Source organism: Halichoeres trimaculatus, unplaced genomic scaffold (assembly GCF_033239565.1).
Source record: "Halichoeres trimaculatus isolate MK-OKI-2021-1 unplaced genomic scaffold, fHalTri1.1 fHalTri1_scaffold_5, whole genome shotgun sequence".
NCBI lineage: Eukaryota > Metazoa > Chordata > Actinopteri > Labriformes > Labridae > Halichoeres > Halichoeres trimaculatus.
Genome location: NW_027437183.1, coordinates 10,758,615 through 10,775,869, shown reverse-complemented (window position 1 = coordinate 10,775,869; position 17,255 = coordinate 10,758,615). Strand labels below are relative to the sequence as shown.

Sequence of the window (17,255 nt, the reverse complement as noted above, 5' to 3'; positions counted from 1 at the left end):
TAGATGAAAATATACAGCTGTAATTATGCAAAATGACATAACTAAAAATAGTAACACGTGAAAAACGGATGGGTGGAGACTAAGGTTATGTCATTGTTCACCTTGAAGATTTCACTAATTTTGGTTACCTAATCTTCTAAACTGGCCTTGCGCCGGTCAGCATTTTGATAGTATTAATCGTTTTCAATTTTTATCCGGATTTTTGTGTGATCTGTAAATCAGAGCAGTTGTGCTGTGGTTTTGCAGTGGGCGGAACTTAAACGCTGACGGCTACAAAACAGCAGCCCATACGTCATCTTTCAAACTCCAGTACAAGACCAGCGATCATGACAAGTCAGACCTGAAAAAGGCTTCAACTATGCTCTCCGTTCACTTACAGAAGGTATTTAAACCGTTTTCTGATTCTGTGTGCAAAAAATGATGCATATCTAACTGCCTGTAGTTTAACTGTCTCAGCAAATTCGAAAAAAACGGACTAATAAACACAAACGCTAGCCGTTGCTAGCCGTTGAGCTAGCTAGCTGTTAGCTGTCACAGATAACATGCTAAATAAATGTAGCTTTCAGTAACGGCAGTGACCAGCGTGCCTACACCAGCTTTATTTACTTTGCCTTACTTATTGAAGGCCACTGGCTTTGTAGTGGGTATGTTCACTCACCATTGCCCTGGGAAAGAGGAAGCACAGGCGTTGGAGGCAAATCAATCTACTGAAGCTAGCCAGCTAGCTCATGCTAACACCATGCCACAACAAGCTTCAGGAGTCCTTTAAGTTTGCTGCTTATGTTACAGTCAGAAAGGGAACTTGGGTAGATGCGTCTGAACTTCCCAGTCACCGCGATTAACCTGGCCGTGATGTTATTTAGAGATAAGTGTGGTAACACGAGGAGCACCGCTGTTAACGCTGATTTACAGAAGTTGTTGCTGTTGAGAGCTGAGAGCTTTTAACTTTCAGCTGCAAGAAGCCAGTATAAGGTCAGCTGCAGTTTAAAGAGTCAACGACGACACTGTTTCCTACAAAATAAATGCTACATCGAACTACAAACTTAAAACAAAGTCGTTAAATTACACCGGACTTGTTCAGCTGCTAAGTTCTGTAACAGTTCATCTTACTTTTAGTAGATTAAATGGTAAGTTGTTGAATGTGCGGGTTGCAGTTGCAGTACATGAAAATGTCTTTTAAAGAAATGAAATGCTAATAAAAGACAAAACTTACCCTCAGCAGATTATTGATCTTGTCTAGTGATGATTCATTGAACACCATCACTTAAAACAGTTTTTCTAAACGAACTGAAATGTCTCCCCTCAGTTTTAGCATCAAAGAGTTATGGAAAACTCAGGCAGGCCTTACCGTGCCAGGCAAGGTGGCTGGGAAAGAGCATCTGCAGACAAGGCCGAAAGTTGGAGGATCCCAGACCATGGCCGAGGACAGAACTACAGATCAGATGGAGGTCAGCAGGGCAGGAGCCCAGGTGGGCCATACCGAGCCAGTCCCAAGAGGGGAGGGCAGGGATCGATGAGTTTCTCTCCTGGTGGATTCAGGGGAGGTCACAGCCCGATGAATGATGATCAGCGCTGGTACTCTGGTCCTGGGAACAGTGGTGGAAATAGAGAGGATAACTGGAGAGAGCGCTCACAGCAGCACTGGAGGAGGGGTACCCAGGGAGAGGGTCCAAAGGAGGACAGGGATCAAGGGAGAAGAGAGGACAGTGATGGTGGTCCTAATAAATCAGGTAAGGACTTAAGATATAGAGTTCTAAGAAAAACTAGAACACTCCTAGGACTGTCATCATTAAAACAAAACATTAAGGCTGTCTGTCAAAAGCACTCAAAAGCTTCTCAATGATGTAGGCTGCTGTATATCTCAGCGTAATTTGATCATGGCAGTAGGACGTTTCTGTATGTTCACATTTGATTAACTTAATCTTCCAATAACACGGTGAGCACATTTTTTATACATGCTCTTTGTTTGGTTGAAAGGGAAAAGACGAAGAAACAGAAACAAGAAGAAGCCTTTTGCTGAAGAGAACAGGACCCACGAAGAGTCCACACTCTCAGCCACAGAGCTGCACAGCCTACGACAGACCGAGAGGCGGCTTAACAAAGAAGAGATCTACTCCCTTAAGAAGGTTCATAAAGTGCACCTACTTTATGGATGCTGTAAACTCTTAAGAAATAAATTATAAAATAGACAATGACTGTACTTTTTGAATTACATTTTTTAAACAAAAATATCTGACCTTGTCTGTTCTTGTTTCCTTTTTGAATTAATTCAGAGATCCCAAAGCAACCCTGCTGCAATGTTCACCTGCACTTTGTGCGACATTCTCCTGGAGTCTGTGTCTGATGCTTACAGGCACATTAGAGACAAACGGCACAAGAGGAGGGCCAGGGTGAGAATTAGTTTTATTATACAAATCAAAACCATAACAGTAAATGCCCTTAGCCATATGATGCTTCTATGATTTCATTGTGCTGTAATGTTTTGTTTGCTGTACAGTCTGATTATCCTCCAAAACCTGGTGGTTATGTGTGTTGTGTGTGTTTCCAGGAGAGACAGGAGCAGGTAATGCTGACAGAGATTCTGCCTCCTGGTCCGGAGCAGATCATTGCTGTGAATGCTGCTCTGGAAGCTGTTGTCCGAGATCATGGGATGAACGATCACGATGTCGAGATGAGACAAAGTGTTGTCTCTGTTATGCAAGACCTTCTTCTGTCCGTCCTGCCCGGTAAGTTGCTCACTCATAAAGACCTGATTTCAGCACACAGGATGCTTTCTCTTTATATTAGATCATTTTTTTCTGAGTGGTGTTTTACTTCAACATTATTTCTTTTGTATTTCTGTCACTTGTAGAGATCAGGCTTAGGCTTTATGGATCATCTTGCACTAAGTTTGGATTCAAGGATTCTGATGTCAACATCGACATTCAGTACCCTCCTCATGTGAGTAGCTCATGCATGTTGTTCTTTTGCAACATGTAACCATCTAGATTTATGTCACAGAACAAAGTTTTACATGTCAAATTTCTAAACTGGATTGCATCCACAGATGCATCAGCCAGATGTCTTGTTGTTGGTCAAGGAGTCCGTCTCTGTGAGCCGTGAGTCACCTCTTATTCACTTAACTGCAAGAATTTTCCTTGTTCCGCTTGAGGAAACTTTGACATGTGCTTGATTGTGTTTGAAAACTGTTGCCTGCTATTTCCCCAGCTTTGTTTGTCGATCTGGAAGCTGATTTTCATGCCAGGGTGCCAGTGGTTATCTGCAAAGAGAAAAAAAGGTGGATATCTCCCAAAGTCCCTAAGTTTGGAATTTGGAAACAAACTGCAATGAAAAGAAACTCTGTGATGACCTATGGGCTTCATCAGTTGATCATTGACAAAAATATTTGGAAATTAAAGAAAATTCAGGAAATTGAAACTGTTATTTTCTCTGAACAGTGGCCTGATCTGCAAAGTCAGTGCAGGGAACGAACACGCCTTCCAAACCACCTCCTATCTCACTGCTCTATCCAGTCAAGAGCCACTCCTCCTTCCGCTGGTTTTGGCTTTCAGACGCTGGGCTCGGGTATGAAACTCCTTGTTAGCCAGCTAGCTAAAACAAGAGGCTCAGTGAGTAAAATGTAAACGTCACATTTTGTTTTTAACTTCGGTATTTTCTTTTTGCTTCAGATCTGTGATATTGACCATGCAGAGGAAGGGGGACTGCCACCGTATGTCTTTGCCCTCATGGTGATATTCTTCTTGCAGCAGCGCAAAGAGCCTCTCTTGCCCCCTTATCTGACACAAGAGGTACATTTGGATTCATGTTTATCATATTCATTTCTGTGCATGTCTCCTAGAACTGTTTTCAAATTAAGTTGATTAAATTATCTGGTTGTTTTCTTTTAGATCAAGGTGTTTTCACTCAGCAGGCTGTTAGACTTCAATCTCACGCATGTGGAGGATGGATTTTTACACTGGACCTATACTCCTTCCTCCAAAGAATCCTCACAACCTGCAGAGGGCTCCTCTATAAAGGGAAAGGTAATCATTAAAAGTCCCTCCTGGGGAAAGTTCCTGCTCTCAAAAAGCACTTACTGTGTGTAACACTTAAAAATGCCACACTATACAAACTTAATGCAAGTGAGTGCAGAGTGGGTTAAAAACCAGAGAAAGTATTTTGAATAAAATCTGTCTGTCTTGTTTGTGATCAAATAAAGTGCTGAAGACATTCATAGTTTCCTCAGTAAATCACAGTGATGATGCTGTTTTGTGTTCCTAACAGGTTCCACTGACGTTTCTGAATCCCCGCCCGCCTGCTGACATCGGACTCCTCTGGGTTGAAATGCTTCGCTTTTACTCACTGGAGTTCAACATTGCTGACAATGTGATCAGTGTGAGGACGAGTACGGTTCTCTCCAGGGAGATGAAAGACTGGCCAAAGAAACGCATCGCTGTGGAAGGTCAGAAAGTTTCCCTATTTTATGAACTCTTTAACTTTAACATTGAACTTTTGGATCCAAAGGAACCACAGAGATATCTTTATATATCAATGACACCAACGTAAACAAGTAGCTACAAGGCTTGATTGATTGTTTATCAGTATCTTAATTAATAGTCAAAGTATAAAGTGAGTTTCTGTTCTAGTAATTATGTGACATGAAATCTTGTCTTAACTTTTATGAGAATTAGTTGTATCCTCACTGCTAAGAATGTAGGTAGTGCTTTTTTCATGGGTGCTTTGATTGAATAGGACAGCTGACAAGAGGCAGGGAATGCAAGGAGGAAGAAAGGGGAACACGTGCAGCTTTGGAAGTGAGGCCTTGGACTCACGTAGCCGGGTATATTCAAAAACAAATACCTCCGTGAGATTTTTAAAATACTTTCATTCTCATGCAGCGGGTAAATCTGCCGTTGAGTTTCTGGCGTAGAATCCATGCCATTCAATCAGAGTGAATCCCCCTTATTCAACTGTGACGTTTGAGAACACGTTTCACAAAACCATGAGACTGAAGTTTTCCAAAATCTTCACTTGGGTCAGAGTTTTAGGAAAACATTGTTTTTAGTGACGTAAAGCTGCGGTTTCATGTGGACGACAGGCCTAAACGTATAAAATTATATGTGGTTTCCCAAATACCTGGCTACGTGTGGACATAGGCTGAACTAGTGACTGCTCTGATGAGAAGTTTAGCCTCTGTGCATGGGGCCTGCTATTCTGCTGCAAGGCCAAATAAGTGCCCCACAACCTTTCCTACATTATATGAATCTGACAGATGCCACTCTTTCTTTTTTCAGACCCTTTTGCTGTAAAGAGGAATGTGGCCCGCTCAGTGAACAGTCAGCAAATGTTCGAGTACATCGTCCACTGCCTCAAAACCACATACAAGTACTTTGCACTGCCGCTCAACGCGCCAGCTGGTGGTCAAAAGACTCAGACACAGCCTGGAGCAGCTAAAGGGGCAAATGCTCAGGCTTTAAATGAAGAACTCGTTTCAGATTTCAGTCAGCTCAGCGTTCACCCCCATCATGAAGCTAAAGCTGTAGAAAACGGCCCAGAAGACTCTGACTGCATTATCGAGGAAGAGGAGGAGGTTGAAGAATATAGTGACTCTGATGAAGAGAGGGAGAAGGAAAAAGTGGACCTGGGAAAAAGCAGTCTTTCTGAGGATGAGGAGGACGAGGAGGATGTTGATGTGGACACACATAACAGACAACACTTGGACAGCTTCACCACAGAGGACGAGGACATTTTCCCCGTGGATGAGATCTCAGGGGAGGAGCTCCTGTCGGATGAGGAGGGTCCAGATTTAGACACACCTGGTTCAGTGGATGATGAAGAGGAGGAAGGGGAGGAGGGGGAGCTGGAACCTGAAAAGGTTTTGCCTCCATCTTCAGAGAGTAAGGATGAGAGTGCAGAAAGTAAAAACCAAAAGCAAAAGAAAAAATCCTACGAGTTCTCCAGACAAGTTTTCACCAAAGGAAAGGTGGGTACAGCAGACCAGGAGAAGTGATGTGGTGATTTATGGGTTTCATGAAGTTAGCTCTCGATGTTATGGCAAACAAATTTAACTAAAATTTGCTCTCTGCCAGTCCCACATGGTCGTGTGCAGCTTGTGCAAACGTGACGGACATCTGAAGAAAGACTGTCCGGAAGATTTTAAGAAAGTGCAGCTGGATCCTTTACCTGCAATCACTCCAGAGTTTCTCAATGTCCTTAACAGAGTCTGTGAGCAGTGCTTCAGTGAGTGTTTTTAACTGTGTCTCTCTCTTTATCTGCAACATAACAGTGGTTTGAGGATTAATTAATGTGCCAAGTCAGATCCAGCAAAAAATCTTGATTGCAGGAGCTCTACTGCTTGTGCTATCTTGATTAATTTCCCTTATTCATGAAGCAGCAAGATGAAATCAAAATATCTATACAGGGAAAAAAAGAACAAACATGTTTGTGAGAATTTCAGTGTCCTAAAGCTCATTTTAAGGTATGTCAGCACAAATCCTTCAAGGTTATAGGAAACTGCAGTAAGATGTTGATAAACCCCTTGTTTATGGTGTTATTTTGAATTGGGAGGGAGTCTTGGGGTGAAGTATCAGTCTGTATTTTAATTGCTCAATTTAATGACCTTGCTTCTGGTGTTCACTCTTCTTTAGTAAATAAATATAAAGGTATTTTACCTAGATGTTTCACATCTTAATGAACAGTCTCCAGCTTATTTGTTAAAGTGGTTCAGTTTTTTTTTAACGAACCAACAAAAGCAGAATTCCAGTTTGGTGATTGAAAAAAACAAGTGCTTGCCTTGGACCAAACTGAAGTGAAGTATCTGTTTCCTTTCCAGCTGACTTTGCCCCAGATGAACTTGAGGTGGGTGTAAGAGAGCACATTCTTCAAGACCTGGAAGCATTTGTCAGGAGACAGTTTGCTGGTAAATAAAAAAATACAACCGCAACAGCATTCTCATTGCAGCACCTTCAGTTTTTAATAGACAAAATAAATTATGCTTGATCATCAAGTTTATCATTTTTCCCACAAACTCACAGGGGCCAGGCTTCAACTGTTTGGATCATCTAAAAATGGCTTCGGCTTCAGACAGAGTGACTTGGACATCTGTATGGTGCTGGAGGGGGAGGACTCCATTGATGTGAGTATTCCGCCTCCTCTTCAAGTTGGAATCAGGTTTTTCTGTCATTTAGCTCCAGTTTTATGAATCTATTGAAACAATCCAAATTTTGCAAAGTTTTGAGTAAGTATACTTTCACCATGTCATTTTGGGTACTTGCCTGAGTTTTTAATCATAAACTGCTGATTTTTAATCATAGTTGGAAAGAAGCAAGGCGATTGATTAGTTGGGACTTTTTATATTTGAGGGTTTTTTTTATTAATTAAAGATTTTTGTTTATTAAATCTTTTTTTTCACAGGATGTTGACTGCATTAACATAATTGAAAGCTTGGCCAGACTGTTAAAGAAACACCCAGGTAAGAAATGAGATAAAACTGCTTTCACAATTAAGCTTAAACTGAATCCTGCATAATAATGAGTTTTTATTTATTGCTAAAACCTGTTTTGTGTTGAAAAGTTAACAAACAAAAAATGCTTGTGTCTGTGTATCACCTGTTTCTTCACCAGGCCTGAAAAACATTCTGCCCATCACCACAGCCAAAGTCCCCATCGTGAAGTTTTACCATGTTCGCACTGGTCTGGAAGGAGACATCAGCCTCTACAACACCCTGGTACAGTTTCTCTCTCTCCCTGTTGTGTTTTGCAAAAACTATGATCTGAAATGTTCGACTTCCACTCAAACAGAGAATTATTTTCTTCAGGCTCTGCACAACACACACTTGCTGGCTTCTTATGCTGCTATTGACTGGAGAGTGAAGATCCTCTGTTATGTTATGAAGGTTTTTGCCAAGGTAAGAATACTTGATAAACTAACAGCTGTGAATTCCAGTAGTCCGACACATTAATATTTTATAACATTGTCTCACTTAGTTTTGTTTTGTTTCAGATGTGTGACATTGGAGATGCTTCACGCGGGAGCCTCTCATCGTACGCTTACACCCTCATGGTGCTGTTCTTTCTCCAGCAGAGAAACCCTCCGGTTATCCCTGTGCTGCAAGAGGTACTGATGACACTTTTGGAGAACTAATTTTCAGCTTAATCATTCAGTCAATCAATCATTTCTACATCTTACTTCTTGAAATGTAACCAAATGCAGATCCTGTATAGAAATTTTTATGCCTCAAACAGCTGCTCTTTGTTTGTGAAACAGATTTATGACGGCAAAAAGAAGCCAGAGATTCGCGTTGACGGCTGGAACGTGTACTTCTTTGATGATTTGAAAACTCTGGTGAGCATCTCATGTTCAAAAATAGCCTTTGTGAGTTCCCACTCTTTCTAACACACCAGTCCCTCCTTCTTCCTCTTGCAGCCCAGTCGCTGGCCTCAGTACAGGACAAACACTGAGACGGTGGGGGAGCTGTGGCTCGGCCTGCTTCGCTTCTACACTGAGGACTTCGACTTCAGAGAGCATGTTGTCTGCATTCGCCAGCACAGCCGCCTCACCACCTTCAACAAGCAGTGGACATCCAAATACATCGTTATCGAAGGTCAGCTTGTAAAACTGCCTCAGGGTCGAGAGTTGTAGATCATAAATGTTGGAGAGTTTTGTGACCAAGTTTAGAGTTTGGTACTGTTAACAACCATATTTGTTCTATTTTGGCACCTTTGAGACCATAACATGCTACTTTTAAACATTTAAATGTAATGTGACCATACCTAACAATAATGTAAACTCTGTTTGGCTGCTTGAGAAAAGGAAAGTGTTAAATTGTGTTCTCCTCTCTGACATTTCAGATCCGTTTGACTTGAATCATAATCTCGGTGCTGGTCTGTCCAGGAAAAGTAAGACTCTTTCTGTCTGTTTTCACTCGTCTAATACAGTCTTTCATTCCTTTTATTAAAAAAAAAAAATGTGTTCTTTGTGATCCAAACAGTGACAAACTTCATCATGAAGGCTTTCATCAACGGTCGAACAGTGTTTGGCACGCCTGTCAGAGCCTTCCCTCCTGTGTACCCCAGTCCGATGGTCAGTATGAGCTCCATCAAGCCATAGTAGGCAAATTGTGCAGCTGTTTTTCAAACACTGACATTGTGGTTTGTCTTTACATGTCCAGGAGTATTTCTTTGATCCTGAAGTCTTAACTGAAGGAGAAGTGGCTCCAAATGATCGCTGCTGTCGCATCTGTGGCAAGATTGGCCACTTCATGAAGGACTGCCCCATGCGTAAGAAGTAGGTGACGTTTCAGCACGTTTGAATGAGCCACATTGTTTACTTGAGGTTACAAATCAGACTGAAGCTATGTGTTTTGTGATGTAGATCCAAGTATAGGAGAGACTCTGAGAAAAGACCTGAACACCTGCGGGACAGAGTGGACGGAGAGGACGGCATGGATCAGGGCAGACACAAGAGTGATCACTGGAGGAAAAGAGATGCACTGGAGATGCGCTGCTGCTACCTGTGTGGATCAACTGCCCACATTAAGAAGGACTGTCAGCTGTACAGGAGCCCTGCAGGTTCAAAGAACTACTCACTTTCTTTTTTTTATTTTTGTGCAGTAGAAAGTAAAATGCAGCAAGTGAATATAAAGTAATTTTTATAATGTGGCTGGAGGCCTGTTGGTTTTATTTTATTCTTTGTCATTTGATAGGTAATATGAGGGCTGAAAACTATTCCTCCTCTTCATCAGCCCACTTGAGGAATTTAAGAGACAACGAACGGCAGGTAAGAATTTAAAAAGATCTTCATTTTTAAGGAACAGAAAATGAAATATACAGTTTTCCTATTAGAATGCTGCTTGCTTCTGACCCTGTTAATCTTTCTCTTTTTTAGGGTTCACCTGTACAAGAAGAGAAGAAGAGAAGAAAGCAACAAAATGTGATATTAAGTCCACAAGCGGGTGTGTAGTCTTCTTTTTGCAAACTAATTTGTTTTGGTGCTGCTGATGGGAACTATCCAGATTTAAGAAATGTTTTCTGCTAGTTATTGTTTTAACCTTGTTTTTCTCTTCACCCTCTCAGATCACATTTAGTTTTGTTTTGAGTTAATTTGTTGACAAGTCCCTCATCCTCTGTTTCAGGAAGTTTAGCCTGCCGAAACTTGGGTCGCTCTGGCCACAGGAAAAGCCCAGTGGAATGAGGAGGAGCTGTGGCTGCACAGACCTTGAGGTTCCACTTCTGTCCAGGCAGAGTAACCCAAAGTCCAGAGATCCTAAAATCTAAACGGGACATTCAGGCCAATGTGAGCCTGTTGAAGCCAAAGCCAGGACGCCTTGACTTGAAGCCAAATAGGGCCTTTTTATGTGTTTTTTTTTCCTTTTTCCCCCTAAAGCTCTACTTATCAGAGGAGCTTTTTAAAGCTTTCATTTTAACAAAATGAGCCATTGTGCATGCACCTCATGCCTGTGTTTACCTACACTGCCAGTCAGGTTTTTTTTTTAACTCATACTTTTCACACAGTGTCTTGCAGATTCAGTGTGAGAAACTTTAAATTAAAAAAGAGAAGTTTTCAATTGTTGACTGAAAGTTGGATCTTATCATTGTTTTTTTTTGCAGATTTATTTTACATTTTTGTCTTAAACCTTCTTAAATTTTTGGTTTATCTCATGAGCACACAAAGGTTAAGATTTTGTGTTTGTAAACACTTCTACTGATAAGAAAAAATGATATAGAAAAATACCTGGTATGCTGTCTATTTTAAGTAGTTTTAAGTCACTCACTTTTACAAATTAGTCATCCATTTTAAACAACCAAAAAGTCACTTTTCAGTTCACACATTTTTTGTGAAGTTCAAAAGTTTTAAGGCAAACTTGTGTTTCATGAGATTTTACTTAATGTAAGATATATTTCTTATGTAATCATTGGAAGTTTGGAATGGCAGTGTACATTTCAGAAAACCTTGGGTTGTTTTTCTCTTAAATCCTCTTCAGTTACTCTCCCCCTCTGACGTCCATCAGTTCATCTCTCCTTAAACCTGCAAAGCAGCTCGTCTTACAGTGTACCTCTGTTTGTGTGTCTTTTTTGTTGGAAAATCTCCTTGTAGATATTTTTCCAGGTTTGTAGTTTTTTTTTATTTTTTTGAGACTGCTGATCCACTGCTTAATTCATAGCCTCTTACTGTCCCTTTATTGCCTTTTAAGGGTGACACCAGGACAGTGAGACTGCCTTGTTTCAGTGTCCACATAATGCTAAGAAGTGTCTAACCATTGCACGCACATAGTCAGGAAAGTTTGGCAAGAGGTCTCATTCACACTGACAGAATTACTCAGAACTGGTCCAGCTAATTGAGTACACTGCAAACACTGTTAATCTTCCCTTATACTAGAGGTAACCTCAGTAAGTTTATTGAAGAGGTAAATGTATTTATTTGCCACAAAGGCTTCATTTTGTTGTATTGGCGCCACAGAATGGTAGCTGCACTGTGAGGGCCTATGCCCTCAAGTTATGTTGCTGCTAGTTTGTCTCAAAGACCTGCTTATCATTAACTCTGGATATGTACTGTCTGGCTTTATTGTTGTCCTTATACAGCTGACTTTTATTAAAAAAGAAAAAAGGCCTGTTAATGCTATATAATCAGTTTTAATGTAGCTTTGTTTTTATGCCAGTCTTTTTTGCATTTCTTCTGTTTGATTCAATTGAAGGTTTTTGATTTGTTATAAAGGAACCCGACCCTCTCTGGGAAGGTCGGTTTGCAATCCATTTTGTGACGCAAAAAAAAAAAATTCATTAAACTGAATTTCAAACCCCACTGAGAAGTAATTATTTGTTAAACTGTCTGTATATTGGTTGGACCAAAGAGTCATTGCACTCCCAAAAGTTTTAGTTTTTAGTGTCCATTGTGCATAACAGCCCTGGACCTGAGCATAGAGAACTGTTTTTCAAGAACAAATTATCAGAAGCCACTATAACTAGTTTGAGATGTGTATTTTTTTTATTTCACAGAAGAATACACAATTTCATTCTTGCCCTTAAATCTAATAATTTGATGTCGTTGCAATCCCCTAACAGTTCAGACGTCAGTGCACTATGAGTATTTTAAGTATAATAATAATAATAATAATAATAATAATAATAATAATAATAATAAGTATTTTTAAAAATAAGAAAAGTAGAACTAGATGAAAGAAGGAAAGAAACACTCATCGAATGTTTAAAGACCTTACAGTACTTCTAGCCTAATGAACAAGTTATTCAATATAACTGGGTTTTATATAAAAAAAGGCCATTGGCTGATGTCCTTGTCCGTCATTACATCAGCCAATCATCTATCTGGCTGTTAAATGTGGGCGGCTTCCATGATTTTCGACGCTTGCGCAATTCTTTGTTGTGATTTTAACTGTAGGAAACATGTCTGCCTCCATGGTGCGGGCGACCGTCCGAGCGGTCAGCAAAAGAAAGATATTACCAACCAGAGCCGCGTTGACACTTGTAAGTAACAAACTGTTGATGTATACTCACGTAAAGCACGCACATGTCCATTTAATGTACGGTTATATGTCATTTCTTGCGTTTTTACTGGCTGCCGTTATGTAGCCTCAATGTTACGTGATCAGAGTTAGCTTAGGTTGCTAACGTCCCTGCCTTGAGCGTCAAACGCAGTTCAGTTTGCTGTACTTTCGGGAACTTTCCTTAAGGACTCAGTTATACGGTCGTTAATTACATTAAAATGGCTTTTATAAACAGCATTGGTTATGTAAGCGTCATGCTTCTAAGTCGTAAGAACATAATTAACCCGGACTTAATGGATGCCAATGTTACTTCCAGCAGGCTTGCTAAGCTAAGCGGTTTGGTAATGTGCCACCGGCTGTTGTGCTTCATAAAACTGACCGTTAACTGTTAATAAACAAGTAAGCAGAGCACAGCAAACTGCGTGATAATAATGGTCATCCCATATACAGATATTGTATATGTATTATTGATAGTTGTATTTTTTACACGCTGGGTTAAACTTACGGTTACTAATTTAAACTCCACTATTGGAGCAATTCTGGAGAAAAAGAAGACGATTCACTAAACGATTATCAATTCATTTAGTTGATGAGATGTAAAAGTGGCATGAAAGTGAGGTGAGATTAAAATTAAATTAAATTAAATTAAAATACTGCAAATTATGTCTGTTCTTTTTTCAGTTATGTAGCATTTAACATTTGTCAAGGCGTCTACATACATATTTATACATAAGAAAGAACAAGTCCACACACATACGCCTATAGACCAAATTTACAAGTATGACTCCACATTTTTCATCCTGGATTCAACTGTATAGCTAATATGTAACTAATAGTAAGGTTAATGTGATACATATCTTTTATAATATCAGGGGATGATATGGCTATTAGTTTTTAATTTCTTAATATAAACCTTAATGTTATTCATTCCTGTACATTTCACTTTTATCAGCATTGTTTTCTGCTTCTATTTTCTTTTCCAACTGAAAACACTCCTCTGCCCCACGCCCTAAGCTTTACATTACCAGAAACAACATTGTCTCCATCTGATTCAGACAGTGTGCTGTTTTGGTAATATGTAATTAACGCTTCATTTATGGCGTTCTTGATTAAATAATGCTGTTTTCACTTCCAATCCTTTCATATTCCCCCCAAATTCTCTGTCACTCCTTACTGTTGGATGGAGAAAAATCTACCAGAGTACACCCAGTAGAGATAATAGAAAAGTACTCGTGATGAAGTTTGACTTTCACTACAAGTTTATATTCTGTCACTTATGGCGGGACAAAATGTTTTTGATAGTGAATCGTGATGCCCTCATGTTAGAACGCTGCCTCAAGATAATGTGTGCGTATGGTGGTCAGAGCTGATAAAGGTTAGACGCAGAAGGAAGGGTAGATAGTGTGTCACATAAGGTTTCTTTTGTAGCTGTTTTCTAATGTGCCTCAGGCTAAGAGCAAAGATGAGCAGAACTCAGTCAGTCAGTCACCTTAATATAATGAAGTAAGTGATGATGTGCTACAGTGTTTGAGCTCTTAGTCATAAATATAGAATAATAATTGTAGATTTTAGAGTATTCACATGAAGAAATTTGGAGCTTATCCAGGTTTAGACATAGTTTGGGTGTATTGCATCTTTCTTTGGCATGATAAACAGCCTAGTTTCACAGATCTACACCCCCACATGAGAGCCTGAACATAACACTTCTTTAAACCTAGAGTTGAGTGTTTTTACTTTCTGAACTCCAAATCCCTGATGTGTTATCATATTACAGTGTGAAGAAATATCAAAACAGAACCATGAGTCTCCTTCGCTGTTCGACTCTTTTCCCCCCTGAATTCACCATAATTCCAGATAGTAACCTTCCTTTCTCTGATGTCTTTTTGCAGACTCCATCAGCTGTGAACAAGATCAGGGTGCTGTTGCAGGACAAGCCAGAATATGTAAGTGACTAGTGCTCAAACATTCACTAAAGCATTTTTTTCACTAAGCACAGATCTTGTGCAATAGCAGAAGGAAGATGTGAACATAAAACGGTTTGTTTGGGTTTATTTTAGCATCTGCTTTTAGAAAGATAAGTAAACTTTAATCCCTCATTTTATTTTTTCTTTTGATTGTTAGAGAAACTTGTCTGAGACTAAGCACCACACTTAGAAAGTCATCCAGATGAAAGTGCCTGAAAATGTTGGCTGTTACACCGATGATGCACCCTTCATATAAATACTGTAAAACACTGTTTTTAATTTTGAAATGACTCCGTGTACCAATGTCTGTTGGGGTCTTTCAGATTGGTTTGAAGGTTGGTGTGAGAACACGTGGCTGTAATGGACTGACTTACACACTGGACTACACAAAAGAGAGAGACAAATCTGATGAGGAAGTGCTGCAGGATGGTAAGCTTTGTGTGATGGTTTCATCTACCTTTGACCCACTTCCCTTTTTTAACTCATTTAAACCCTGTCTCCTTTTTGTGGATTTTTGATATGAAACTTCCTTTCTTTTTATTCATTTGTAAAGCAGCTGAAATTACTTTTCTGTATTCCATGTGCTGTAAAACATGCTGCTTTTCCCCCACTAGGGGTTGCTAAAGTTTGATTTTTTGTAATTTGTTCTATTTTGATAACCCTCCATCTTGCCTTAGATGAAAGTTTGGTGTTGTAGAGTTTGAGAGTTGTTCCACTTCTGTTCTGGAGTAGTGACAGCCTCACTGTGGTTCTCTTCCAGGTGTGAGGGTGTTTATCGAGAAGAAGGCTCAGCTCACCCTCCTGGGAACAGAGATGGACTTTGTGGAGTCGAAGCTGTCGAGCGAATTTGTCTTCAACAATCCCAACATCAAGGGCACATGTGGCTGTGGAGAAAGCTTCAACATCTGAGCACCGTGGAGCCTCCGTCCCCCCTGCTCTCGCCCTGCTCCAAACCCCGTCCCATCTTTAAAGACTAAGAGATTGGTTAAGACAGACATGAGGAAATCTCTGAGATGTGGACGCGCCTGTGTTATTGCCACTGCTCTTCCTCGGACCACTAGTACACACACTGGTTCAGATCAAATTTCAACATCTACAGTCATAGTAAGATTTAAATACCGCTGAAGTAGTCAGAACCATCACAGTGTATTGATTTAAGGTTCAAAAACCTGAGATGTCAGCTCGATTTACTATGTTTTTTTTTTTAATCTAGAGACTCTGCGACTGCCTACACATATACACGCACAATATTTTCAGTAGTTTCTATGAAGGAGGAAATGATTCAATCTATCCTAAGAGCTAACTTCAGGTTTAAGTTGGTAAAGCTTGGAGGGAGAATAGGAAGCATGATACCATGTACATCATGTGTCGTCATGTTTGAATCTACCCTCTAAAATCTACGCACGCACACGTTTGTTAACAACACTGTGGGACAGTACACTATAACCCAGTTATCTGCCAGCTAGCAGTATGCAAAAGTGGAAGAGTTTGAGTGTCTCGCTTTCTTAGTTTGTAAAGTATATATTTATCTCTGTGTGTAAATATGAAGAATGTAAATCTCCCTTGAACCACACAAACGCACAAAAAACCCACACACCTGATGTGTATCCTTCACACAAGAATACATGAGGTTAATGTTGGTTTCATTTAATGCTTAAAGAAAGCCAGAGCTTTGTATGATAGACTGTGTGCTCTTAATATTTGTAACTGTGCAATATGTCTGTGTACATATGAGATAATAAAGAGAGAAATCCTATCACAGAAAGGTGTTTTTCACTTACTCCTGTTGAACGTTTTGGGCTCAGGCGGTTGTGACTTCACAGCTGAATGACAGACTTTGACCTGCTGCCATGGAGATGACTCCGCTGTCATTTAAATCTTCACCTTGGTTGTTATGGTGATCACTCAGAAGTCGGAAGCAGATGGTTGTGTGTCAAAGCGCTCAGCAGACTGATGCTCTGTTATCACTTTTAATTTTTGATTTGTTTGTATTGAGGCAGGAGAGGTAGGTGCCAACATGTTTACTTATGTTTCAGTTTTGTATTTAGCTGCTGTTTTTTTGTTTGTTTTTTTGTATTTTTTCCAATTTTTGGTATCACTAAAGTAATGATGGATATTGTGCATAACTTTTTAAAGGTGTCTTTGGGATCATGTGTGATGGAAACAAGGATGATGATTCTGACGGCAGAGAGGCTTATGGATTAAAGGTATTAAAATAAAGCACCACAAGAACTTTAGCTACATTGGAGTTATGATTTGGCGCCATATCAATAAAGATTGAGTCGTTCAATTGATGCATGTTAAAATTTTAATAGGAAACCAGATGAGGTTTCATTTTTATAAAAAAAATATCTTAAGCAAGTACAGAACAATATTAGGAGAGCGATATGAGGCACTGCCTTTTCAAACATCCACACAAACAAAATCACCAAGTTCCTGACAGGAGTTTTAATGACTTTATTTTAGCACATGAGGAAATAAGTGGAGAATAAACACGAATCACAGTGTACAGTCTGCAGTTTGAACCCTGGGAAGTTCCAGGATAAGTTTCTCCTCCTGAATAAGTACTGCCATGATGTGCTGTGTTGTATTTTGCAGTCTTTGATTGTACTGTAACTCTTTGATGATATTTATCAGGCTAATACCATTTAGTTTTTGTGAGAAAAGCAACAAAACTCTTTATTTAACCTGAATCAATATGATGTATAAATTCAGAGAGTTGGGACAACAACGTGTAACAGTTAGTTTCAGTGAGCTCTCTTCTGCTTCCTGTCTTTGTTTTTTCTTTAGATTTCAGACTTCTTGAAGGCTTT

General features: G+C 39.8%; 2 protein-coding genes across 2 annotated transcripts; both read left to right on the top strand.

Annotated features, from left to right (window-relative positions):
- Positions 1 to 296: 296 nt before the first annotated feature.
- On the top strand, positions 297 to 11,778 carry tut7 (terminal uridylyl transferase 7). The gene is made up of 29 exons (XM_074669506.1): positions 297 to 382; positions 1,307 to 1,730; positions 1,978 to 2,126; positions 2,274 to 2,390; positions 2,549 to 2,726; positions 2,852 to 2,940; positions 3,047 to 3,098; positions 3,208 to 3,277; positions 3,438 to 3,564; positions 3,669 to 3,788; positions 3,888 to 4,022; positions 4,264 to 4,441; positions 5,274 to 5,962; positions 6,069 to 6,219; positions 6,812 to 6,898; positions 7,014 to 7,114; positions 7,393 to 7,450; positions 7,602 to 7,705; positions 7,796 to 7,885; positions 7,981 to 8,094; positions 8,245 to 8,322; positions 8,404 to 8,581; positions 8,829 to 8,876; positions 8,969 to 9,060; positions 9,149 to 9,264; positions 9,352 to 9,548; positions 9,683 to 9,756; positions 9,865 to 9,931; positions 10,112 to 11,778. The coding sequence occupies exons 2-29, from the start codon at positions 1,325 to 1,327 to the stop codon at positions 10,168 to 10,170; spliced, it is 3,924 nt and encodes a 1,307-aa protein (XP_074525607.1). The 5' UTR covers positions 297 to 382; positions 1,307 to 1,324; the 3' UTR covers positions 10,171 to 11,778.
- Positions 11,779 to 12,335: 557 nt separating this feature from the next.
- isca1 (iron-sulfur cluster assembly 1) lies at positions 12,336 to 16,216 on the top strand. The gene is made up of 4 exons (XM_074670613.1): positions 12,336 to 12,458; positions 14,368 to 14,421; positions 14,766 to 14,871; positions 15,203 to 16,216. Exons 1-4 carry the CDS (start codon positions 12,378 to 12,380, stop codon positions 15,349 to 15,351), a joined length of 390 nt encoding a protein of 129 aa, XP_074526714.1. The 5' UTR covers positions 12,336 to 12,377; the 3' UTR covers positions 15,352 to 16,216.
- The last annotated feature ends 1,039 nt before the right edge of the window (positions 16,217 to 17,255 follow it).